The sequence below is a fragment of the Aethalodelphis obliquidens genome, unplaced genomic scaffold (genome assembly GCF_003676395.1).
Source record: "Aethalodelphis obliquidens isolate GAN/ISIS:26980383/991018 unplaced genomic scaffold, ASM367639v1 scaffold12, whole genome shotgun sequence".
Lineage (NCBI taxonomy): Eukaryota > Metazoa > Chordata > Mammalia > Artiodactyla > Delphinidae > Aethalodelphis > Aethalodelphis obliquidens.
In genome coordinates this window covers 11,521,398-11,548,651 of record NW_020837956.1, presented here as the reverse complement: position 1 = coordinate 11,548,651, position 27,254 = coordinate 11,521,398, and the positions used below count along the sequence as shown (strand labels likewise).

At 41.2% G+C, this 27,254-nt stretch overlaps 1 protein-coding gene across 10 annotated transcripts in view; it reads right to left on the bottom strand.

Moving 5' to 3' along the window:
- The window catches only part of SLC8A1 (solute carrier family 8 member A1), a 346,328-nt gene that overhangs the window by 67,505 nt on the left and 251,569 nt on the right, over nt 1-27,254 (bottom strand). For 6 of the 10 annotated variants that reach the window (XM_027113301.1, XM_027113298.1, XM_027113299.1 and 3 more), the window contains 4 exons: nt 16,241-16,344; nt 13,386-13,406; nt 12,926-12,943; nt 3,356-3,486 (listed from right to left, as the gene is read on the bottom strand). In XM_027113301.1, coding sequence (XP_026969102.1) covers nt 3,356-3,486; nt 12,926-12,943; nt 13,386-13,406; nt 16,241-16,344 — 274 coding nt within the window. Of the gene's footprint in view, nt 1-3,355; nt 3,487-8,638; nt 8,708-12,810; nt 12,826-12,925; nt 12,944-13,385; nt 13,407-16,240; nt 16,345-16,876; nt 18,126-27,254 lie in introns of those variants that run through there. The other 4 variants (XM_027113302.1, XM_027113297.1, XM_027113306.1 and 1 more) reach the window with 3 other exon arrangements.

Sequence of the window (27,254 nt, the reverse complement as noted above, 5' to 3'; positions counted from 1 at the left end):
AACGTGAAGCTGTTCTTCCCAGAGAGACGACCACACCGACTTGTCCACGACGTGCCCCACCCTTACTGTCAGAGCATCCTCGAATTCCCACTTATTGCAAAGAGTCAGAAAACACGTATTATTTGTCTTAGGTCAAAATCTGTACATGTTTAGTGCAGTGTCCCTGAATTGACTAAGGTTTGAGAGAGCGTGTTATTAGCTAACCGGGAGGAAGGAAAATGCAATCCCAGGGGCCCGTGCAGAAGGCCAAAGCTACATCAGAATGTCAAGTGTGTTCGTTCAACCGTCATTGCAACTGACTTGAAACACTGAGATGATAATAAACATGAAAGGGCCCATCTCCAACTGGCCCACTCTGTATTTTCAACATCATCCTTTGCTAGATTGTTTGTCCTTATGGTGGTGACCTTTTGGCCTCTAGCTTTGTGTCTAGAACTGCCAGTGCCACTGATAATAGCTGTAACCATCAGGGCTCTTGGCTGCCATAGCCAGAGGCACATGACAAGCATCTGACTTTTCTCTGGACTTGGCCAATCTCATCAAGCACTCTGAGTGTCTCGGTTGATGCCAAATCAAAGTTCTTGTTTTTTTTTTTGTTTTTTTTTTGCGGTACGCGGGCCTCTCACTGTTGTGGCCTCTCCCGTTGTGGAGCACAGGCTCCGGACGCGCAGGCTCAGCAGCCATGGCTCACGGGCCCAGCCGCTCCGCGGCATGTGGGATCTTCCCGGGCCGGGGCACGAACCTGTGTCCCCTGCATCGGCAGGCGGACTCTCAACCACTGTGCCACCAGGGAAGCCCCTGTGTAGAATGTAACAAGAAATAACCTTGACTTTTCCTAAATGTGATGGAAACTTGGGGCAGGTCTCTCCAAGGAAGCCCTCTTTACTCTAAAGCCAAGGCAGAGAATCCCACTTTCTGGGGGATAAATAATTGAAGAGTGAAACTGCTCTAACAGTTAAACACAGACTCGCCTCAGAAAATCTCTCTGAAGAACAAAGTTTTAAGATAAACTAAACTTAAAATGTATATTATAAAATGTATATATATGTATATATAATGTATATATATAAAACCTCGGGTAGATTGTAAACTTTAGTTCATGTTAACCCTGGCGGACTATGAGACAGCCTGGGCTCTTCCCTGGACTTAATTTACATATGTGTCCTCTCTTGACCTATAGGAGGAGAGGCGTGAATAGGAGAGGACCTATAGGAGGAGAGGAGGAATTTGAAATTTGATCCTTGAACTTTGCCATGGACACTGACCTGGAGGTTTCCTATATGTCAGTCATTAGCTCTTCACGGTGCTAGTCTGTAGCAATAGTTTTAACCTCAGCCATGGGTGTTAGAATAGTCCAGCCCTTGGTCACAACATAGTGAACAAGAACCCAGTGGGCAAAGCAGACTCGGACATTGTGAGGTATCAGCCAGATTTGGGTCTTTAATGCAGTTCTGAGGGCTTTGAACAATTTCTTTAAAACGGCTATGGTCTAGAAAAAATTTCCTAAACAAATAATATGATATCAACATCGATGCTACAGGGCATTTCAGAAACATGCCCCAAGGTACCCTTCAGTGTTACCAGTAACTGTCCTGATGAACTTTGAGCAGATGGGAGGAAACAGTCTAGGGAAGATATTCTAGGAAGATAAGTACCCCAAACAACTGGACTTATGGAGAGAGACTTGGTTGACTTTCAAATGCTCGGATCATTGCAGTGGTTACCAAAGAGAGCTTTGGACACAAGAAAACTTTTATGCCTAGAAGACTGTGCCCTGCTGTACCCTTCCTACAGGAAGTGACCGTGATTTCTCTTCCTGGTCACGGGTGCATGGAAGGGAAGTGCTCGGGGTGGTCCCGTGAGGAAGAGGGCATACAATCATTCCCCATGAGAGTCCTGGGAGGGGTGGGGGACAAGCGTTTACAGAAAATGCCAAGCTGTAGAATCTCTGTGGTCGCAAGTGGCACCATGCCCTCTGGTTCCAGGTGAAAAGAGGGTGCGTGACAAAGAGTGAAGATGGAGACGGGAACAGACTGGTCCACAGAAATGGACAGTCTCAGATATCCGTGCCTCGGGAATCTCAGGGAACTTGTGCATATACCAGTCAAGTGTGTGCAGCGAGCCAGGTTCTGGATGAAACGCCAGGTGGGCTCTGATGGTGGGGGTCTGCCTAGAAAGCACTAGTCCCAGGGTCTGCCCTCTTCTTTCTTTCTGTGGGAACGAATGAGAGGAGTTAACACATACATCCACAGTGGCCTGAAGGGGAAAGTTTAATTGTGTTGTTTATCTTTTAAATGCCACTTTAATTTGCAAAGACATTTTTCTTTCCACCTGTCGCCTCTCAGGCACCTTCATTTGTGAACTAAATTAGAAAAATACTGAACGGGCCCAGCAAAAGGTAAAGAAGCCACTACTGTGAAAACTCCAGATACGATCCTGAGGCTTTTAGGTTGGTGACCTGATTCTCCCTTTGGGAATTTTCATTCTGGTTTTCCAAACAGGAGCAGAATCTGCTTTAAAAAAAATAAGTGGGGAAAATGCTGCTGTGCTCTGGCTTGTCGTTCTGGAAAACCAGAGAGAGGCTGCTCTTTTTCATGTCCCACTACAGAACGCAGGTGCGGCTCCCCCGGGGGCTTCTAGGTGTGAGGACCACGTGAGTGAAAAGGGATGGGAGCTGGGGCAGGGGCCGAGGGAGCAGCTAAGAGGGGTCCAAAAGGTTCATCTCAAAGTCCTAAGCTCATCCTAAGGCCCATCTGCTTACCTTCTGAAAAATGACTTTCCTCATCTAGAGAACTGGAAATCCAATTTCATCAGGGCAGTTATAAACCCTCCAGTTACAGGCACTCTGCCTTCAGTTTGTTGATTGTGCTCAAGTGTCCTAGGATCTTAAGAAGGTGACTACATAATATAAGCTCGTCAATGGCATGTTCCACGGGGAAAGCTTACCATCCTTCCTCCAAAACAAAAGCCTCATTTTCCGCAGTGTCAAGGCTTTGCTTCTACTAGATTGATTAGCTTTTTCAAACAAAGCACCATTTCTTCCACACATTAACAGTCTCTTGGAATCCATCTTTGCCTCTTCCTTGCTATCCAAAGCCCTCCCTTTAGGGCGCCTCTGACCTCGCACAGTGATGCGTGCCACCCACCAGACCCTGGTTCTGACACCGTTTAGTTTATAGGATCTCTTGTTTCCCTAGCAACTCGCGAATCCCATTTCTGCTCTAAAGGCCTCTCCCATCAACGAGCCAGTTCCTGAAATTACATCTGCCTCTCGTACAGCATAGACTGACGCTATGAACCGTCTCGGTGCAGAGATGGGCCTGGCCTCCCTGGTGGGCAATGCTGGTGCGCGTACCTTGAACTCATAGGATTCTTCGATGATCACTTCCAGCCTGGTGTGCTCTCCCAGAATGGGACGCCCCATTTCTGCAATGCGCCTCTCCTCCTCTTCTTTGCTGGTCAGTGGCTGCTTGTCGTCATATTCGTCTGTGAAAGGGAAGGGCAAGAGAGTGAGAACGCATTCAAATTTATTTGGAAATCCCCGGATCCTGCTACAAGAAAACCAAGAAGGAAGGAAGCCCTGATGACCTACTGAAAGCCCCTGGGGTGGTGCTGTAAGGCTGGAGGGGAGAATTGGACAGACGCTTGTTGTGTGGGGCAGTGATCACTCTGACGGCAAGTGATCGTAATATCCCACAACCTAAGCACCTGCCAAAGGGCAGATCAAGAAAAGCAACTTATAGGGCCATATCACTGGTAAAGACTCTGTCCACATGTTGCGTTGAGGGAATCACCCAGCTGTCCCCTGGGACACTGGCTCACCTGGCTGTCTGTACACATCCTTTTAGCACATGACCAAGAGAAAACACAATTAAAGTTCCAGAGCGACTCAAGGAATGTAAGACTCTGGCCTCCTCCTCTCCACTTTCTAGAGGCAAAGAAAATGGCCCAGGGCCAAAGAGACGATAGATGGGAAATTCTGATCTTAGCCTCTCACTTGCCAAGAGCCCCTGCTGCAAGTTAAGAAGCAAACCATCCACGAATTCCACGGGTCAGTAAGACGCCTGCGCTCCAGAGCTGCCTCCCTCTGGTGCAAAGCTGAGATGGGTTGGGAGGAGCCTGACCATGTTAACGTTAAAGGAAACAGGGAGAGCGAGGGTGAGGCCTTTGGGAAGTTCATACTTACTCACCATGGGGGCATGATTATTTCCGGAACCACCATGTAGCTTACAATCCAGGAGAGGCTAGTGGATGCTCAGAAAATGCTAATAGACTTGAGAGTCCATTAATGAGGGGGAGCTCACAGGTGGGTCCTCTCTGTGTGAAGGTCATTAGGATAAATCCCAGACTGAAAAGGCCGCGCACGTGTGAAGGACAAACAGTACTCCTGTAACCACTCAGCCTCCTGTCCTCAGGCTCACGATGCTGGAACAAGACAGGCCACTTCCCCTCACAGTCAAGCTGAATGGACCTCATCTCCAAGGAAGTAGTCTTGGTGGTACAGAAAGACCACAGCCCTGACGCCCTTGCTTCTAGAACCTTCCAGGCAAACTGCCTGCCACGGGAGTCTGTTGACTGAGGAGAGGTGAGGAAGGGAGGGACTTCTAGCCCAGACTCCTTGCCTTTTGCATTTAGGCATCAGCTATTGCAGGAGTCCACATCTCCCATCCCATCCCACCCACACATGGCTTCCCTCTGCTGAGGGACCCTGCCTTGGTGGCTTCATTTCATGCTCTAGCAAATGATGCAGGAGACTAGTTCCTAGGCCAGTTGTTGATTACTGAGCCATGGAGCAGTTGGGCTAGAGGCACTGCTAGCATTTTACATACGAAGTGTCCAAACCAAGCAAAAGGCAAACGCAGAAGGTAGCGTATCAAAGAATTCTTTACTATGTATTCAATAGTGTCTTCCTAAAAATATATTTCAGAATCTGCTTTCCTACCCCCAGTAATTACAGGGCCCCAAAGAAATTCGAAGAAGACTAAAAATAAGCGATCTTGGACTAGCCAAAGTCTGCTAAGTGTTAGCAGATGCAAAAGAGAGGTGCAAGTAGGTTACTTTTAATGGTAAAAGTTATAATATTTCTCAGAGTAGGCTTGGGAGATTATGACCCAAGGGAAGGCAAAGGTTTTTGATTGGTGTCCCCATGACTTGCCCTTGAAATTACGTGTGCAGAGTCAGGGGGGTGAGCTGAGGTGTGTGAAGTCCCATTTATCCAATGCTCAAACCAATCGTATTTTGATTCCCACTGCTTTCTGATCTTAAGCCCAGGAAAATGTTATTAGAGTTTTCGTAGGAGCAGGTTATATTAGTGACTTTGTTCATAACCCTGGCTGAACATGGATATTTTAGAGACTTAGTCAAATAAGAATTATTTTTCCAGAAGAAAAACTATTACAACTTAGATTTTAATTTGAATTACAAAGCCATTTGGGGGAGAATATTTATTATGTCCCCCTTTTAATAGTTTACTTATAAATGGGAAGTTGCTTTTAATGGGATTCAAGTCAATTTAGGTAAAAAAAATAGAGAAATTATGAAAGAAAGGTGATGCAGTGGCATTGTTGAAAGCCGCATTTCACAAAATGAAATGATTTGGAACATGGTATTAAATGAACGGACATGGTAGTAAATGAAATCAAATCACATAGTGAGTGAAAAGGTTATTCCCTTTTTAATCCTCCTTTAGTCCTTATGATGAAGAAGTTTGGTGCTGTCAGGTCTGTAACTAGTTCTTGACATTAGGGTTTCTACCATTTACGAAAGAGAAAATAGCTCTCAGGCATAGAGCATTTGACTGCATTGAGCTAGAAGTAATAACTTTATTCATTCTAAAAATTTTAACCTTACTTTCTCTATGTGATAAATACAGGCTTTCTATTAGTGTTAGTAACTTAAAGTTTTTTTTTTAAACAAATCTAGTGAAGTAAAAACGTGAGGCAAAAAATTGCATGAAGTAAATAATAGCATAGTTGGTATGCGGCCTAAGGAAATATTGTAAAAGAGGTATGAGAAAGAACAAAATCTTAGGAATTAATATTTAAACAGATTTTATACTAACCTAAAGAAAAGCAGGAACCTTGTTTCTATCACTTTCTACATTCTTGCTCCAAGCTAGACTTGAATTTAATGCCATACTTTATTCCACCGTCTACCCATCTGGAAAACCTTCCCCATTTTCATCTAGCTAAATCCTACTTACCTTTCAAAACCCTACCTCTTCTCGCATGAAATATCCCTCAATTGACCTATTTAGGAATGACCACTCTAACCTTAAATTAATTCTGAATATTTGTTGTGTGTACATATTAAACGTGGACACTTCTAATATACTGCTTTTTAATATTTAAACTACCTTTACATACAGATATCCAACGTGTAAACTTACCAAGATAGAACAATATGTCTCATTGCTCTTTGGATTTTCCTCATATCCCTCAGAGCCTATTACTATGTATGGAAAGTAGTAGGTGCCCAATAAGTATTTGTCATGTGACTGTCCAACTCACTGTTAGACAAGCCTCTTCTTTGCTCTATGCATATAGTAAAGACCATGTGTTCATTTCACACGTCATTGCACTCCTACACTATGTCAGCATACTGAGGCCCCTCCCACCCCGCCTCTTTTTCCGGGAACTCATGGTCTAGCGGGAAGTGAGGCATATAGATGGGACAACTTCTAGTACAGCAAGGTAGGGGCTGAAGGTCCAGGGTCAGGGAGTAGCTCCCTCTGACCAAAGGAGTCAGGGAAGGCTTCAGGAAAGAGGAGATATTTGAAATTGGCCTTGAAGCATGTATAGGAGCTTGCCAGGTGAAGGTGGTGGGAAGGCTGGCTAGGAGGTAATAGAGGAAGGAGGGGCATTCCAGGCAGAAAGAAGTCAAAGCACAAAGGCCTAGTGTCATGGTAGGGTCAGGGATATTTTCACTTAATAAACATCGTGAACATTTAAGAGATAATTGTACTTATATGTAACTGAGAGAAGACAGCTGGATAAATCCTTCTATTGCTCTATAATGATACAGATAAATTAGTATTTGTGATCCAGATTTTTGAAACTGGCAAAGAAGAGAGCTAAGCTTATTTTTTTAAAGTGTTTTCTCTTTAGGTATCTTTTATTGAATAGGGAAATCGTTTTAACGGCACATTTTTTGATCACCTATTTTTTTTTCACTTTGAGTGCTGGATCAAATGCAGTTCATTTTACTGTGGCCAAGTCAGTTTCATTTCCTTATTTATGCATATGCTGTGCTTTTAGTTCTGCTTCTCAGGTAGAGGAAATTCTCTATGTAATCCTGTTTATCTGTATATGTACATATATATGTACATATTTTTAAACTCATCATATTTTATTGAGAAGTTGATAATAAATTATATAACATCATGGTCTTAACCAACCAACCCAACTTAAAGATCAAATGCATAATTAACGGCCATGGTTAAAATCAGTATTGACAGGACAGAAAACAATCCTGTGATGAAATCATTGGTAGGGGTCCTCCCTTCCCCTGAGTAACTGATTTTGCAAATGACACATCACAATAGCTAATAGGTACCAGGGATCTGGGAAAAGCAGAATCATGAAAAAGCTGCTGTTAATGCTTTCTTGATCAGGCTGCATTTGGAAGCCGCATCACTGTAAGAGGTGAAGGGCTGAGAACACGAATCTCTATTAGAAAACAATACAACCCACGTGGAGATCTGCACCCGAGGAGCTACTGTGGATATTCGTGAATGCATTTGCAATTTTTTGTCTCAACACACAATGTAAAATTTGGAAATGGGTACAAGGCCAGTGGTGGGACAATTTGCTTGTGGTTATTTTAATCCTTCACTCAGATCTGTGTTGACAAGTCTGAGAGCGGAGATCTCTTTTTCAGCACCTGGCTGGTCTGTTTGATTAGAACCTAAAGAGACTGGTACTTTATTTCCATGAGGAATATTCTGGAACAACTCTGCAGTCAGGGCTGCATGATTACTGAATGGGAGTGTGGGATGCGAGAACGAGCAAAGTCTCACTGCAGCAGGCAGAAGTGTTTCTGCAGCCATGACCAGTGATGGGCGATGGTGACAACTGAAGAGTGAGTATCCGTGTCCTTATCCAGAGCTTGGTAAATTAAGGCAAGGGGCTCACACCCGGGCTCTAATCGTACAGTCGATCTGGGATAGCTTTGTCATCCTTTAGTCACCCTGTCAATGTTCCCCTCTGGAGAAACCCCACAGATGTACTGTCAGCTGTGCATATTTGCCTAACATCATGTTGCCTGGCGGAAGGAAAGGCAGACTCTGGGAAGAGAGACAACTTGCTTTTAAAGACATTTCATGACATTTGCAATGAAAGACCCATGTTGAAGAAGCGAGATTTGCAAGAAATCTGGAGTATACTGAAACTTGAGAGGCTATTGGACTCAATCTTCTCTGTAGGTCCATGCTTCCCCCTCCACCATGCGTCCCGTCCTGGGCTGATGTGGTGTCTTGTTGCTGACTCATCATACCCCCAACTGCAGAGAAGCCACGGCATTGTGTAGCAATGCTTTAGAGGTAATGGGGGTGAACTGTGTCACTTTAATGTCGAAAGACCGAAAGAACCCTTGAAGGCAATTAAACTGTGGTTTTCAAGGACCGTGATGAAATGAGTACCTGCGATGGTGATTATAGTAGAGGGGATCGGATGTTCTCTAGCATGAACTTTCCTGAAGACAGGTTGGCCTGGCAAAAGGACAGGCAGAAAGTCAGCAGACTGGATTGCACTGGTTTGCCAGAAGAGCTTTGTGGAATTAGTAAGCTGAATGTCACCCCCAGATGCACCCAGTGCAAGCAATGTTAGTTTGGGGACTGAGTGGTCAGCGGTCACTGTTATGTAGGTTGAAGAAGTGAGCAAGTAAATAAACGGGGCAGGTGTTCTAGGAGTCCAATCAGATTGTGTGAATAAAGCACACACCCCACAGTAGGGTTGCAGCCAGATTCCTGCAGGTGTCTGAGATGGAGTATCCATGCCCGTCAAGTTCCTGCTTCCAGAGGCATCACGGAACAATGAAAAGCACTCGGTGTGATGACAGGCAGCCTCGTGGTGCCAACAACATGGCCTTAAGTAGGCCATTTCTCCAGTTACCCCATGTGTGAAATGGAGATAATAGTGCCTGCTCTGTCCATATCACAGGTCTGTGTGAGGGTCAAGCAACATAACATCAGGGAACATGCTTATTTGTTTCCTTGGCAGTCTGAATGGGAGAAGGTTGTACACACTGGAAGGTTTTACAAGGGTTCACCATTGTCACAGTGACTGGCTGGATTACCTAGTTTAGGGTTTTCATGAAACTCCTGGTTCAACTGACTACCTGCTTTTCGCTTCTACCAAGAGATCCCAGAACTGACCTGGAATCATGAGACTGGGACTGCAAATTCTGCCATATGCTTTCCATCTAAACTTGGGCAAAAGGTGTTTCTTTTCTCTGGGATTCAGTTTTCTCAATTGTACAATGAAGGCAAACTTGAAGGGGATTTGTTTCTCTAACCTATATACTGGAGTGACTAAAGTGTGTTTAACTGTCGGAATTTTCATAGCTTGGCTTCCTTAAAAAGCCATGTGCGTTATGAAGACTCACGTGATGAGCGTAATATGATTGGAAGAGTAACTTTTATTTATTTATTTATTATTATTATTTTTTTTTTGCGGTACGCGGGCCTCTCACTGCTGTGGCCTCTCCCGCTGCGGGGCACAGGCTCTGGACGCGCAGGCTCAGCGGCCATGGCTCACGGGCCCAGATGCTCCGCGGCATGTGGGATCTTCCCAGACCAGGGCACGAACCCATGTCCCCTGCATCGGTAGGCGGACTCTCAACCACTGCGCCACCAGGGAAGCCCCGGGAAGAGTAACTTTTAAAAAGGTATACTGACTGTTACATACTTTTAATTAATTAGGGAACTTTTTTGCTGCCTGTTTGGGGACAGAAACATGCCTCTATTTTTCCAAATTGAGCCAGAATACTTAATTTTGTTAAAAATATCCAAATTAATGTACTCTAGTTTCCCCCTTCTGGGGTCCTCCTCATTTTTCATTTGACTGGAATTCATACTGATGGCATTTCAGAGACATAGTGAGGCTTTGGATCGAAAAGGGATTGAGATGCAGGTAGGAATATACAAGTTGGGAGAAAGGAACTAAAAGTGCTGGGTTAAGGTAGTCATCACATGGCCTTGGACTTAAAGTTAGGGGGCCGGGCTCTGAGCCCTGGCTGGATGACTGGAGTAGATTGATCACCTTTGAACCTTCATTTCTTCTCCTATAAATGAGAACAAAAGATCTTATTCCATAAGGTTGAGGATTAAATGATATAATGAATAAGAAATACTTTCCAAATTCGTATGAGCTATAATGTATAGGGGGTTATCATGTTATGTGCCTGGAGGGTCAAGGGGGAATTACATCACAGGTCCCAACAAGGGCCTTTCAATGAGGCAAAGTCTGAGAGCAACAGGTGAAGATTTGCAAATTCCAAAAGCACCTCCAGCATTTAATGTCCATCACTAATGACACCTCTGAAATAGAGGTACTGGGTTGTGGACCAAATGACGTTTTCAATTTCCATATATCCTGCTTCAACTTTAGATTTTCACACTTAGCTGCACAAGACTGCATAAAAGCTGCAGGCAAAGTCCAAGAGTTAGATGAATTTTCCTTTACTGCCCCTGCGTCTCAAAGCGTTGACTTCAAAGCCTCAAACTGACTTCAAAGAAAAGCTCTCCAGGCCTTACAGCTGGTTTTCACTGTATAGACCTAAATTTTAGAACTTTCCCCAGAGGCATCTATAGAGAGTGGATCCCAGGCATTCTGGCCTGGTTCCGGAGAAGAAGGATCATGTAAAGTGAGAGGAACAGGCCAATGTGGAAATTCCCACAGGGTTCTGCAACTTTCTCTCATTTTAACTGCATCAATTTCAGGTTTTGGGAAGAGGAGGTAAAACAGGAAAATTGCTATTGAAGATTAAGGTTCAAACTATAAGAAAGAGCTTAATGAAGTGCATGAAGTAATAGAAAACCTTTGAAAGAAGTGATTCTGTCCTCTTGGATGCGTGATGTGTCCGAGACAGAAAATGTTGGACGTTACTGGTGGGGTATTCTAGAACTTGATACGAACAATTTCTGAGAAAAGAAAATTAGGGTCCCATTACCTAGTTACTAAAAAGGAAGATGTTTCAATGGAAGGAAGGCCCTAAAAGCAAACTCCTGACATATTCAATGATAAAACAGGAAGCTATCCAAACACATAAATGCGTTTCAACAAGGCATTCTACCACTAAAGGTTTTTAGTTAAGGTCTCATTATCAGGCTGCATAGGGCTGAGGGAGCTGTAGATACTATACTATTCCTCAAATGGGTGACTTTTTTTTTTTAATTACTTCAAGGAAGCCATGAAGACTGGCTTGCCAAATTTCTACCTTCCTCAAAGCTCACAAGGATCATTAACTTACTGGGTGATAGAATCAGAATATTTCCAAAAAGATTTCAATAAGTTAAAATGATGGGATGAAAAAAGGAAGATTAAAGTTTTAAAAGTAAATGTAAATTCCTTCACTCGGATTCAAAAATAGCATATTTGGCAGCGCAGAATTTGGAAGACTTGACCTAGGAGAGTGTCAGGTGAATCAGGTTTAAGAAATCCTCTATGAGCACTTGTTCTATTTAATATTTTTATCCTTTTCAATTTCTATGTCTCAGAGAGTCTATGAATCATTTTGTCATTAAATGCCGTGTCTGGAGAGAAGAAGTGGAGGGCAATAGCCCATGTGAAACTGGACGCGTTCAGAAAGTTCCGCTTTGGACGGAATCATGTTGAAACTTCTTGATCATGAGTTTACACTGATGGTGGTTTAAGTTAACGCCACCCCACACCATAACATTTTCAAACTTAGAATGTTTGAAAATATTTCCTTTCTAAATATTTTGTTTAGCTATCTGGTTTCAGAAAAAAATAATTAGAATATAGATATCTGCATAATTATATTGGAAAATGCCACGGCCATTAGGATGGCCTTTAAGGACATCTTCAACCTGCAGCTTCAGACAAATCAGGCCTACCATTTGATATGTATCTCCCTCTCTAAATCTACATAGATGATTCTGAAAGGGTGAGAAAATATTTAGGGTCAAAAGAGAGGATGCTGTAAGGAAATATCTTTCTTCTCTATGTAAGGAAATAGCTTTAGAGTCGTGCTGGCTAAAAAATGCAATCAACAGCGGCTGGGTACCATTATGAAATTAAGGGTTTTAAACTTTTTGACTGACATTTTGAGTTTTTACAGAGCACTTTGTAATCCACTGCAAGTGGCAGACATAGTACTCATTACCATATTAAGAATGCTAAAACTTCGCAGATTGGTGTGGTGGGATGAGGGGAAGGCATGCTTTATCTTCTCCCAGTAGGGCATTATCTATGATTAGGACCCTGAGCTTGGGCCATGGAGTGGGCTTGTATGTCAACTCCTCTGTTTCCTTGAGACGAGCAACCGTTTTATTTATTCTGGTACTCTCTGGAGCATCTAGCAAGGTACACTCACATCATCAGTGCTATGAGAACATCTGTAAATTGATCAGTGTCAAAATATGACCAATTACAGGTTCTCCACACAAATCTGCTTATAAGTAAACACAGCACACACCTTGTTAATATGTAAAATGTTAAATGTGTAAAATCAGCAAAAGCACACCATGTGTCACAGCTAAACGTTAATGCAGGGCACGTAAGATGTGGTTTTTGTTTGATAATTAAGGGTATTTGGGGGAAAATGAAGAACATTAAAAAATTGTCTTACCATACAGGTATTTTCCTTCATTAAAGGGAAATAAAAATGAGAAATAATTTTTAAAAATGTAAACAACACACGGTACAAAATAAAATTTGGTTCATTAGACTTAAAAAATTCATACCTGTTATTGTGAAGCCACCTAAAAAAGAAAAAAAGAAAGAAATGTTACAATTCATTTCATTTACACTCTAAATAACAAATACCAGTGACCTCAGACCGCCTGACAGCCTGTCCAAAGTACAAAAACTTGCCAAATTGTATATACAATTAAGAAAAATATGAAAACATCCATTCATGACTTAATCGCTAATCAATCTTTTAAGACTATGAGCTTTAGTGTACAAATTTAATTCTTGTGCATACCTAAGAAAGCACTGATTTTGTAAAAGGTCATACTGAACCCAAAGCAGAATGTAAACTACCCAACCTTCACAAAATTATGAGGCCCATGGCTCTAAACAACAATCTTGCTAATAAATCAGCAGAAATAAAAAATAAGTCAGAAAGCTACTGTAGCACCTGACAGAAATGGAAAATAACCTAGAAAAATGGAAAGGAAATGCAAGAAATGAAATGCTTACCAAGCTCATTCAATAACAGGGCTGTGAAGGAAACAGACAAAGACAAACACAGAATAAGAGACCAGATGAATAATGAAAGTAAGAGGAATATCAGCAGAAAGAAATCCAGGCAGATCTGATTACAGTGGTAGGGAGCTGCTACTAAAAAATTGGTGCACGCCAAGTTAATGTGGCATTGGGAGTATTTCCAGATGATCCCAGAACTGATTTCTGCAAACGTGTGTGACTGATTCTATATATATAAACAATTCACTTTATATATTATTTCTTGACATTTAAGAAAACATTTCTACCGTATGTTTACACACAGTCTATACATCTAGTTTGCCAAATATAGTAGAAATATTTTATGAAGTTAATCCTAAACCTTATTTGAGTGAGCCTTCCTCTTGAAATAAGTGCCTGGCTGTTAGCGAATTCAACATATGGAAGTCTTAAAGCATCCAGGATCTCAGGGATTGTACCTTTCAATGGAAACAGAAAACATCTTAGGAAATTCCATTTTGGCCGCCCCGCCCATAAGGAGACTTTGGCCCAAGATGAAGTTCTCTGCTGGAGGTTCTATTTGCATGGTATATTGGTCAGCAGGGAATGCTTATGTTTTTTAAATCCTCAAAATCTGCGTCCCAGGAATCAGTGCTTATTTGTGTGTCTTTATCTATGACCTGCACGGTATAATCCGACAACCAGATAGCTTCTTGTGGACACATAATTCCACAGAAACTGACAAGACAGGGAGGGAAGGCCTGGGGCAGCGGAGGTGGGGTGTGGGGCCTGACATACATAATTTGTCTTTCAGGTTTTGTGCTTTAAACCCAGACTATAGCTGTAGCACTTTATTCTGGTGAAAGCTACCTGACTAAATGTATCAAATAAATTACTTCTAGAGTTGTAGATGGGAAAGTTACAATTACCTTTTCAGGACCAGTTTTCTCTCTACTGGTAGTGGCATTAGAGGATACTTTATAAAACAAGTCAGTAATTTTATTTATGGTGACACAGATCCACTTGTTGGGTGTCAAAAGCAAATAGTGCTATCAAGGAATTTTAATTTGCTTTTATATGAAGGCATACTTTACCAAAATGACAATTGAAAGAGCTGTATTCAAGATGCTCTTCCTTGAGATGAAAGGCAGTCCTTTGGAGGACTGCATTCAGAAGTAAGTGCTTTTTCCTGTATGTTAATGAGGCATTTTTGATCCCATCTTTGTAAGAAATCGGCACAGTTTTCTAGTGTCTTTTTCTTCCGCCTGCTGTCTGTGGAGCATATTAAATAGGCTGCATTAAAATGGGTCCCCAGTGCTCCTTTCTCCATCATTCCAAAGGCTCCTGTTACCTTTTTGAACATGATTAAGTCAGGACAACTTCGTTTTTGTTTGTTTTCTGATGGACTCTGAGGCCAGTGAGTTCTTACAAAAGTGGGATTAGTTAAATTCCCCCAAATGTTGGGTCTGTATAGGAATTAGTCCTTTGTATTTGATTTTTTTTCTTTACATGTAAAAGTTTACATTTCTTGCAAAGTGGTCACCTAATCATCTATACTGCCTTCATCAATGGTTTAAATGCAATTAATAAGAGCTATTAATAGGTACTATGCTCATTTTATATATATATATATAATTAAGTGTATACCATTGCTTTTAAAATGACCACTAGGGCTTCCCTGGTGGCGCAGTGGTTGGGAGTCCGCCTGCCGGTGAAGGGGACATGGGTTCGTGCCCCGGTCTGGGAGGATCCCACACGCCGCGGATCAGCTGGGCCCGTGAGCCATGGCCGCTGAGCCTGCGCTTCCGGAGCCTGTGCTCCGCAACGGAAGAGGCCACAGCAGTGAGAGGCCCGCATACCGCAAAAAACAAAAACAAACAAACAAAATAAAATGACCACTATTAGAGGATAATTATGGAACGCCCTCGGAATAATTCAGAATAAAAAAACTATTTTTAAAGCTGATATAAAATTCCTGTCCTTCCTTCTCAACTATAGGCCATATAAAATAGATATAAAATCAAAGACAGCAAAAAATATGGCTTCTTTCTTCAAATAGTTTCTAAAAATATAAACACAAATCAACACAAAAATCTAATTATAAGGATACTGCTGTTTATTTTTTATTTTTAGAAAAAAATTCTATATGTTAGAAATGTGTCAATTCTACAAGAATCAAAAGATTTTGAAGCATAAGACAGGAACGGCTTTAAGTAAGGGCTAAGTTCTTACTGAACTACCATATCCTTCCTACTAAAGAAAATCGATATGACCATGGTTTCATACATATGGTCTCTTTTAAATATCATATCTGATGATATGAAAAATATTTTACCAAAATGAACACTAGGATATTAATGCCACTACTCTTTAAGGATCTTTGTTCTAAGTTTGTTTTTTTTTTTTTGAAAACTGGCTTCTCTAAATTAGACTAATTATTGAATTCTTCTGAAATTTCCTATTAGTTGCCATTAGACCCATCTACCATTTCTAATAGGCATTAAGTAGTCTCCATCACTAACATTTTAGGGGATATTTAATAGCTAGAATCAAATTTTAGAATGATTCCTGAATAGTGAAAAACTAAACCCAGAAATCATTCTTTTATGTCATCCCTTCTGAATTACAGAAATCTCTTCCAGTATTTCTGGAATCTGGTATCAATCAAGGTGAGCTGGCATTTTCTGAAGAAAAGGGGCATTGTTTGGTGCATTGTGAATATGGGCAGGAAAATGAAATGGCTAAAGCTTCAAAGGAGAGGAAGTATAGTACTTGGAAGCCGAGGAAGAGGAGAGAGTTAAACGTGAGAGTAGGAGACACAGAGAGAAGAGTACAATTTCTCGCTGGTATGTCTTTGTATACTCTCACACCTTTCATTCCTCTTCTTATCCATTTTGGTTCCTCAAGCACAAGGGAGAAACTGCACTCTTTCTCATATTCCTCACGGTCAAATATTCTAATGGTAATGATCTTCCTGTGGGAACACAAGACAAAGGCAAAACAAATGGTTGGAGTCACACGCTCATGCTAGGTGTTCACCAAGCAGCATGTTACTGTGATGTTATGGAAGGAGAACTGGCCACACATGGACCTCCAGGAGTATGTAAAAGGGCATCCAGGTACTCTCAGCTGGCCCCGTTAAGTTTCCTCTGCCAATCCATCATTTTTACAAATTCCTCCTGCTTCAATGAGCAGTCAGGAGGTATCCCAAATTAGGAAGAGAAATCAGAAAGTCAGCTTCATGTGGGTGCAGGAAGCATCAGCACCAACTTTCCCAGGCTCGACCGCACTGACAATGAGTAGCTCAGACTGCCATGTGCAGAGTGGCCCAAACTGGCTACTGGAGCTCCAGGCTGGGCTCCCTGTGGCCCCAGAGGAGATCTATGCCCCGTTACATAGGTGGAGGGATGTGTGCATTGTAAGTCACGTTCTGGAGAGTGCAGGCATCCAGGGGTGGCACAGGCCAGCAGAAGCTGTTGGGCTCAGCCCTGGAGCAGTTCCCCCACCTTTCTTCTCACTCATCTCCACCAAGCGGGGCTCGCCAATCTCAAGGAGGAAGGTCTTGTTTTTCTCATACTCCTCATCATCAATTACCTTGACTGATATTGTTTTGCTGAAACAGAGAAGAATAGAAATTGACGAACAAGGGGAATAGGAAATAGGAGAGAAGGAACATAGAGAAGAGGAAAGCAAGGTTAACGAGTGGCACTTCCAGACAAACGGCAACTGAGAAACTTCTGGACCGTGAGACTGTCCTTCCAGAATGGGTGTGGGATGGGTCTGAGAGAGTGGAAAGGTCACCCAATGCACAGCTGCCCTGCCCAGGACCACAGAATTGTTTCAGCCAAAATACAGCATTCATACTACTACTAGGTTTATCATCATCATGGGAAGCAGAAAAACATAGATCACAATAATAAGAAAAGAAAAATAGATTTATTTAGTAAATGCCTTAACCACAGGATTGTCTGAGCTGTGCTCTGGAATTCAACCCTTTGAAGCAAATCAGTAAACCACATCAAAATATGAACAGAGGTTATATCTGAGTAACAGGCATAAGGGTCATTTCTGGGGGCCTTCATTCTGCTTTACTGTATTTCCAAACATAACATTTTTACCATAAAATTTTATTAAAATAATAAATGCATAAGAGCATCACAAAATAAAATAAAAGTCTTTTATCTTACCCCACCCAATGTCCTAGACTCAAACTCTTTTTCAGGTGAGTCAGATTTTCCACCTAGATCACAAGGGGAAGTTGTTCATGTTTTGTTTGTCTTTCTAAAGATGGAAGCCTCCTAAGGTGGGGGTGGGGAGTCATGATGTTCTAGTTATTTTCTAGTTATTTTGAAGCTGACCTTCAACTTTGACAAAATACACTCTACCCTACTTTCGAACTCCACCGATACACCAAGGCATTTCATTAAGAATTCTTCCTGTAATCCATCCTTTAGAGCTTCTTGCCTTATCCTGTGGTTGTGATTGACAGGTAGGTAGGACAAATGCAAATATTATGCAAATCTCAACTCCCCACAAGACCTGATGACTCTGAAAAGAAATTTAATGTTACCTTCTAATTAATGAGGGCTTAATCACTTCATGTATTACAACTTATTCAGAGCCCCCAAACACTTGTTTGTCCTTGAAAATATTCTTTTTGTTCAGTACCATTGGCCAAGAACATTTCTGACTAAAGGTTTTTTTTTTTTTTTTTTTTTTTTTTGCGGTACGTGGGCCTCTCACTGTTGTGGCCTCTCCCGTTGAGGAGCACAGGCTCCGGACGCGCAGGCTCAGCGGCCATGGCTCACGGGCCCAGCCGCTCCGCGGCACGTGGGATCTTCCCGGACCGGGACACGAACCCATGTCCCCTGCATCAGCAGGCGGACTCTAAACCACTGCGCCACCAGGGAAGCCCTGACTAAAGGTTTTAAAACAATGACTTCATAAAGACACACAGTTTTAATGTCATGGACATTATTTAGTTTTGGTGGAATTTTCTAGGTCTTCTGGAAGGAAATTAGTCTATAACCTTTTTTTTTTCAATATTGATCAAAGCCCTCAAGTTTCATTTAGACCTATGCAAGCCAAAGAGCACCAGTCTTCTTTTCTTGTATGAAGGAGAATAAAGGTAGAAGTTGCTTTTAATTCTCTGAATTTCCCAGCCCCTAATGCTAAGTGAGATCAAATGATTGCTTCTGATTCTGGGGAGCCTCATAACCTCCTCGCTGCTCCTCAGCTAAAGAACATCCCCCATAGCGCTCACATCACCATTTCTCACTACTAAGGGGTTGGAGCGCATGACGGTGCCTTTCTATCTCAGCTCTGTCCTCAAAGGCCAGATGAGCAGCTGTCAATGACTAAAGCAATAATCATTTTTTAAGAGCAATTAGATACTTACAAAACTACCAACAGTACGACAAAAGTCCAACCACGTGTGTATAGTGAACAGTTCCTGTCTAACTTCTAGAACTATTTTTCTGGAATTCACCCATTTACTTTATATATACATATATATATAAGTACCCTGGTGTAGTCAGGGCAGGCTGTATATATATGTACAGCCTGCCCTGACTACACCAGGATATCTGATCATTCCTCAATATCCAAAAAACACAAAATGTTAGAGAAAGCGCAAGAAGATGTAAGAAATGATATGTGTGTTTTTAATTTCAGAACTGAACTTGATGTTATAAGTGAGATCAAATTTACTCTTCAGAAACCTGCCAAATGTCTACCCTCTTTGTCATGCAACTTATGGGTTTAGGTATTAATTTCCATCTTACTGCCTTGTAATCATAAATTATACTTGTACCTCTCTGCTAAAGTCACCAGCATAATATGACCATGGGTGGGAAAACATTGGTGGGCATTAGAAGGGCCCTGCTATCGTCTTCTGGCCCCAGTGGCCCCAAATTCATAATCAAGGCACTTCATGGTAGGGTACATGTTGCAATGCTCTTGCATATATTACTTTAAAACATCTGACTTATCTTTTTCCATCTTGTACTTCCAATCTATCTCACATCTCATATTTTATTAGATTGTAGAAATGAAGAAAGCACAGTGGAGATGGTTGTAGTAGTCTTGCTAATAGGGCGAGCATTTGTTTAGGAAAGGCTCCCAGTTTCATTCCCAAAGGGCAACATGACCACTTATTCACAAATAAATAGAAAAACCCAAATAACATAGTGTTTCTTATCCTTGGTGAAGTTAATCTGCTATAGGTTTATTTTCTACATTCTGAGTAGCTGATTAATGTGAGAAATATAGGGTCCCACCCAATTTGTTTGTATAATAAAATAAGCACATAAAATTTATCAGCAGACTATCGCTATTCACTGGGATCATAATCCTTAGAAAACGTTTCAGTACTGGATAACTATGACACTGGAAATTCAACTTACGAAGGGAAAGAAAACAGTACCTCCGTAGGTACTTGGCAAAGATGCCTAAAATGAATGGGATTTGCATAATGGCATATTATTTCAAAATCATTAGTAATACAATCAGTAGTGCCCTTGACAGGAGGAGCCATTAAATTATATATTGAGTTTGCTTCTCTTGCACAGTAAAGCTATTAATAGGAAACTTGATGATTAAAGGACAATTCAGTCAATTTAAAGAGGCAAGATAAAGTCAATCATTATGAATTAGCCCTCTGAATCAAGAGGCAAAAATCAGAAGGGACTGGTAATGTTCACTTTTTGCTTCAGAACAGAACTATTCCTCCCCTTAGCAAAGGTGGAGAAGGTGAAATTAACCTATATAAATTTTAAAGGATCATATCCTTGCGATGTCTTTTGCTCACTTTCCAGAGCCTAACTAATACAGGAAAGGGACTGTCATTGCTTCTTCCATCACTGGGGATGTTACAGGAGATGGCGTTTATCTGGTGAAGAACGCAGTTCCACTAGCTTGATAATCAGCAGAAGTATACCTCTCTGTTCCTCACAGTTCTGCAGTGGAAATTATATCTCAAGGACTGAAGGGATCTTAAAGGTCCTCCAGTTTGCCCCCCATTGCCACACCGATTCCCACATTCACAGGGCTTTTGCACTGTCCTAAAGACTCCCTCTCTCTGAGAACACAGATTCATGTTGTGTTGTACTTTGCTTCCATTTACCAATGGGAAGCAGTCAGATAGCTGTTGTTCTTTCTTTTTTTTTAACTGAAGTATAGTTAATTTACAATGTTGTGTTAGTTTCAAGCATACAGCAAAGTGATTCAGTTATACATATATACATATATATATTCTTTTTCAGATCCTTATATATATGTGTGTGTGTATATACATATATATATAAACATGTTCTTTTTCAGATTCTTTTCCATTATAGGTTATTACAAGATATTGAGTATAGTTCCCTGTGCAATACAGTAGTGTTGTTACTTCTTTAAATTAACAGGTTAACCAAGACAAGATTGGAATAGTCAGGCAGGCCCAGCCCTTCACCTAACAACAACCCCTGCACTATTATTATACTGATAAGGAACAGATAGAAAACTGTGTCATGCAATTTTCAGCTACCGTAATTATGATGAAGAAGGTAAGGAGAATTTCTCACTTGATCTTTTTTACATCACTTTAAAGTTGAAGAGTATACTATAACAATTATGTTTCCTAGAAACTAGCAACGAGTTACAAATCTCATGATAACATTAAAACATTAAATAATTTGTCAGGATGGCCAAAATTTTTATGCATATACATTTTGGATCCACTTCTAGAAAAAAAAAAAAGCATTTGGTTAAGAAAGATCAATTTATTTAGTGGAAAAATACAGGTTGTTCCTTTTGATTTTTGCAGTGCCTTTCCTTTGATGATACTAAGCCCACATCTATACTTTATTTCCAAGTCTCTCTCTTATCTGATGGGTCTCAAAGGACCAAACATCTTCAAACATTCTAGTAAGGAGTTCTTATATCAGGTGGTGACTCAGGTAAACTGTGAGAAAGAAGAGAAAGACATGGTGTTACTAGTGGGAGCTAAAAAAGAAAATCTCTTCAAAATACATTCTAATCTCTCATTATTAAGCCAAAGTCCTATCAGTCTCTTCAAATTTCAGCCTCAATTAGTCCTTCTGTGGTTTCTTTTCCCTAAGACCGCTCTTGATATTGGGAGACGTGAGGAAAAGAGTTGGAGGATGAAAAAGAAGACTCTTTCTAAATCCTCATAAAATAAAAAAGATTTTAGTGAGGATTTCACACCTGTAGATGCTACAATGTCTCTTTTAAAATTTATTTGATTTTTAAGATTTAGCCTCTTTTTAGGCGTACTCAGGGGTCAATGGACTGATGGGCATTTTGCATTTTTTAGTTCACCGATCAATCTTCAGAGCAGCCCTGGAAGCGACTTCTACAACTTGTACAATTCAGAGGAAACAATGACTCAGAGAAGTTAAGTAACTTCCAAGGTCACAGAGCGAGACTCCTGTAACTGGCTCCAAAGACCAACATCTTTCAATTATGTGACCCACGCAGTCCTTATTCATTTAGCTGTGCAGTAGTTTTATGACCACTTTAAAAGACCTGAATCATTATTTTGAAGTAATATACAGGTTTATTGTTTAATCTTTATGTTAACAAAGACTACCTGGATGAGCAACGATAGATTTTCAATTCTATTTTTAAAAGGAGTGCAGCACATATTACATTCGATGGCAGCTGTCATGAAAAGGCAAATCCTTGAGGCGATAAAGGTCCTGTTAGGATTAACTGAAAAGCACCATGAACACACGAGGGCTCCCCAACTCTGAGGAATACGAGCAACCGACCAGCAGCCTTGGCTTCACCTGGAGGCCTGTCAGAAACGCGGGATCTCAGGGCCCACCCCAGACCCACCAAATTGCATCTGCATTTTATCAAGATCCCCAGATGACGCTGATGCAAGCAAAAGTTTGAGAAGCGCTGATCTCGACAGGATAAAGGGTTCTTTCATTACAGATAATAAATGAAGAGGCTGGTGGTAATTGGGCTCATGTTTTGGAACTGTCTGCATATTTGAATCATGTGTGCAGCTTTGAAAACTCTAAATGCCTGGGCTCGGCACACTCCGGATCGGTGAGATGAATGTCTCTGGTTTTGGGGCCTCGGCACGAATACAGTTCTACAAAGTTTTTCAAGGGATTCTAATAATGTGGCTGGGAGCTGGCTAATGGAGAATCAGCATGTCTGGCCAGACGTTTAGAAGAATGTATTAAATAAGGAATAGGTAGCATTGTGAGGAAGTAAGGGTCAAAGCTAAATTTTAGATCTAATTAGTTATCTAGGCTGAAGCATGGGAGAGACATTTAACTTTGTCCTTCACTGGTATTCTTTTCTGGATTATAGAGAGCACATAAAGTTGTCGTTTTCTCCTCTCAGGAAATGCTGGTCTCCACAAGCAAACTTAATAGTTACAGATGAGAAAACACCTTTAGCCTCTGGGCAGCAGAGTGATTTCCTTCTCAGAGAGATAAGAATTCTGGTGCTAGGTTTTTAGACAACAGAGGTTCTATTTGGAGAACAGAAGAACTAAGGGTTTCATTTGCCACAGAAGACAGTAATTAATGTCTTATATTCTTTTTCTCAGAGAGCCTCTGAGCCATGTCAGTCAAAGGCCATGTCTGTGGAACTGGAAACTTTCCACCTGGAAGCCACCACATTCAGACTCAAGAAAGAAGTGACCCAGGACCGACCTCATCTGAAGGGAAAATATCTGGCAATTTCTCTGATCATAGAGTGATGTCATCAGGTAAGGCAAGTTTGAAATGGAATCCCCAGTACACCTGATGTTAAAAGCTTCAGGATAAACTCCTCTTACTCAAAAAAGACAAATAAACCAACTTAAAATGCGCAAAGGATCTGAACAGACTTTTCTCCATAGAAAGTAAACCAACGGCCAATAAGTACATGAGACGCTCAGCATCATTTGTTATCAGGGAAATGCAAATCAAAACCACAATGAGACGCCACTTCACCCCCACCAAGATAGCTATAATCAGAAAAACAGATAATAGTATGTGCTATATGGAGAATGTAGAGGAACTGGAACTCTCTTACATTGCTGGTGGAAATGTTAAATGGTATAGAGGCTTTGGAAAAGTCTGGCAGTTCCTCAGAAGTTTAAAAATCAGGTTACCATATGACCCAGCAATTCCACTTCTAGGTGGAACTCAAGAGATTTAAAAACATATGTCTACACAAAAACTTATACATGAATGATTACAGCGGCATTACTGATAATAGCCCAAAGCTGGAAACAACCTAAATGTCTGTCGGCTGATGAATGGATAATCAAAATGTGATACCTCCACATAATGGAATATTATTCAGCAATAAAAAGGAATGAAATTCTGATACAGGCTACTAAAAAGTAGCGTTACTATGTCACCCCCAAACATACTGCTTTGGTATATTGATTATTTTGAGCTGGGGGTATGTAAAAATAGCAAATGCAGGGAGACGCTGTCTCTGAACTTCTCCCATCTGCCTAAAGACAGATGTTCCAAAAGGAACTCAAATGTCATAAATTCCCTCCCTGAGAATTTCATCAACCAGGGAAAGTGACTCTTATCACAGGAGAGGAGACTAGAAGTAGACACCAGGCAAACGTTGTCACAAACTGTCATATCTCCCATCTTTTCTTCTAAGGGTCCATTCATCTTTCCTAAAAATCATGTACTCTCCCCTAAGAAGCCAATATCCTCTCTCCCCGAGCCCTATTAGGACAGTATTCAAGCTTACATTTAAGCCACCTCAGAGAATGACTCATTTTTCCCTGGGTATCTCCCATGTACACATGTTAACAAACTTGTTTGTTTTTCTCTTGTTAATCTGTCTTTTATTACATGATCTCAGCCAAGAACTCTGAAGAGTAGAGGGAAAATTATTCTTCCTCCCCTGCACTTTGACATGGATGAACCTTTAAAACATTATGCTAAAGTGAAAGAAGCCAGACACAACTGTTCAGACATTGTATGATTCTATTTATATGAAACGTCCAGAATAGACAAATCCGTAGAGACAGGAAGTAAATTAGTGGTTGCCTAGGGCTGGGGATTGGGGGATAAATGGCGGTGACTGCTCATGGGCATGGGATTTCGTTTGGGGGTGATGGAAATATTCTAAAATCGATTATAGCAATGGTTGCACAATTCTGAGACTATAATAAAGCCCACTGAATTGCATATTTTAAATGGGTGAATTCTCTGGTATGTGAATTATATCTCAATAAAGCTGTTATTACAAAACACAACAGCAACAACAAACAAACTTCAGGATAAAATCGTAGTCTAGAAAAAGCCGTTTCCTTGGGTAAGAAAAGGTTGTGAGAATGTTTGGGGTGAATTTTCAGTTAGAAGTTTCAAATTTTGTTAGTACTGCCAAACAGAAAACTGGGGTGCTGCATGGCCCTGAGACAGTGAAAACCATTTGCATCAAAGCTAAGTGCCCTTGCTGTGACGGCTAGCTCCGCCACCCCTCAATCCCTCCCTCTCCCCAGGCAGAACACGCACTGCCTCCTTCAGGATCAAGGGCTGTTGATGTCGTGCTTTGACAGGCTAAGCATTTCTGGTGGATGTTACCTCAGGCCTGGCTTCCTTGGCAGGTTTCTTTTTCCCAGAGTACAAAGTCTTATGAAAAAATCAGAAGCAGCACTTCCTTCATGGCATTCATTTAAAAGGAAAGGAAAGGACTCTAATCGTGGGTTATGCCTGCTGCCCTTGCAAAGCAAACAGTTCTCTTCACACCACCTAGGGCATTATCCAGTGCTCTTTTCGGCATTGATTTCTCTCTACCAACAAGGAAAGATATGCTTGCTATGCGTTGCCTTTGTATCGCTTGGCTTAAATTCCTGGCCCATTTTAAGCTTTTTTTTTCCCTTCAAAAATTGACTTTGTGGGCTTCCCTGGTGCGCAGTGGTTGAGAGTCCGTCTGCTGATGCAGGGGACACGGGTTCGTGCCCCGGTCTGGGAAGATCCCACATGCCGCGGAGTGGCTGGGCCCGTGAACCATGGCCGCTGAGCCTGCGCGTCCGGAGCCTGTGCTCCGCAACGGGAGAGGCCACAACAGTGAGAGGCCCGCGTACCGCAAAAAACAAAAAACAAAAAACAAACAAACAAAAAAAATTGACTTTGTGAGTTGCTTGGTGATTAGGGAAAGAAAGGGGCAGTCAGAGAAGACCGACACATATATTCTCAACATTTTCCATAAGTGACCCCAAACAATTCCCCCCCAAATAACATTTTAAATAGGATAAGAACAGACTGCTTTTCATATTATTTCTAATAATACTTTTACATCCTTTTCAGATTATTGGTGAGGAACTCTTGGCATGACTTCACTTGGGAGTTTGTTTAAGGTTCCATTCTAAGATGGTCATAGAAGAGGGACTAGATCATGACTTAAATCTACTGTTTCCTTCATTGAACTGTCCAGGGCACCAAACTAGGACTCAAATTACCCTGGATTTGTATCTTGACTCTGTCACTTTCTGGCTGAGATATGTGGGCCAGTTCTGGCATCTTTCTAGACCTTAGTGTTATCATCTATCAAATGTGGATAAGGAAACTCACTTCGCATCACAGTGTCGTGATGATCAGATAATGGGTGTCATCATTCAACAACTGTGGATAATAAAACTTCACACGTGATTGCAAAGGTCAAATAATATAATGCATGCAAAATCATTCTGCAAAGGACTATAAGATGTTAGGAAGAGTTGTCGTTAGTTGAAAAGAAGTGGTTTACTTTATAGTTTTTACTTGCTCCTTCACCCAGTCACCCAAAGGGGCAGCTGGCAGGTGAGAGGTGGAGGTCAGAAAATACTCAATGGAGTAATGGGCAATACCCTCAAATTCACTCTCAGATGTAGCTTGGGACCACATCTCACATAATGGACTTTCCAGGTGCAGAACTCTAAACTTAAAGATGCAAAACGCATAAGAAGTACTGGCATATATCCGGAGAAAATTCTATCTCGAAAAGATACATGCACCCCAATATTTATAGCAGCACTATTTACGATAGCCAAGACATGGTAGCAACCTAAATGTCCATTGACAGATGAATGGATAAGGAAGATGTATATACAATGGACTATTACTCAGTCATAGAAAAGAATGAAATATTGCCATTTGCAACAACATGGGTGGACCTGGAGAATATCATACTAAGTGAAGTAAGTCAGACAGAGACAAATATCATATGATATCACTTATATGTGGAATGTAAGGTATGATACAAATGAACTTATTTATAAAACAGAAACAGACTCACAGATATAGGAAACAAATTTATGGTTACCAAAGGGGAAAAGAGGGGAGGTATAACTTAGGAGTTTGGGATTAGAAGAGTCAAACTACTATATATAAAATAAACAACAAGGTTCTACTGTGTAGCACAGGGAACTATATTCAATATCTTGTAATACACTATAATGGAAAAGAATCTGGAAAAGAATACATATATATATATATATATAACTGAATCACTTTGCTGTATACCAGAAACGAACACAACTTTCCAAATCAGCTACAATTAAATAAAGAGAAATACTCGTTAGCTTCCCAGTCCCAGCCCTGACAGGTGTCCACTCACCACATTAGCTGGATACACAAAGGGGACAGAAGTTGTACTTTTCCTGGAGCTCCTGGTATGAAGCAGAGCCTGACAAATCCGGATGGTACTATTCTTTAATTTAAATAGACTCCGAAGATGAGAGTTGCTAAAGTAGCTGAATCAAAGTAATTCTCCAGGAGGACTTGTCATCCGTGCACTGATCTCTTTGCATTATCAAGTGGTAACTGAAATCATTGCTTCAAGCAGAGCAAGGAGCAGGGACAGCTAAAGTCCTGCTGTTCTCTGGGGCATACCAGAGGGCAGTGTCACAGAGCACTGGAGTAG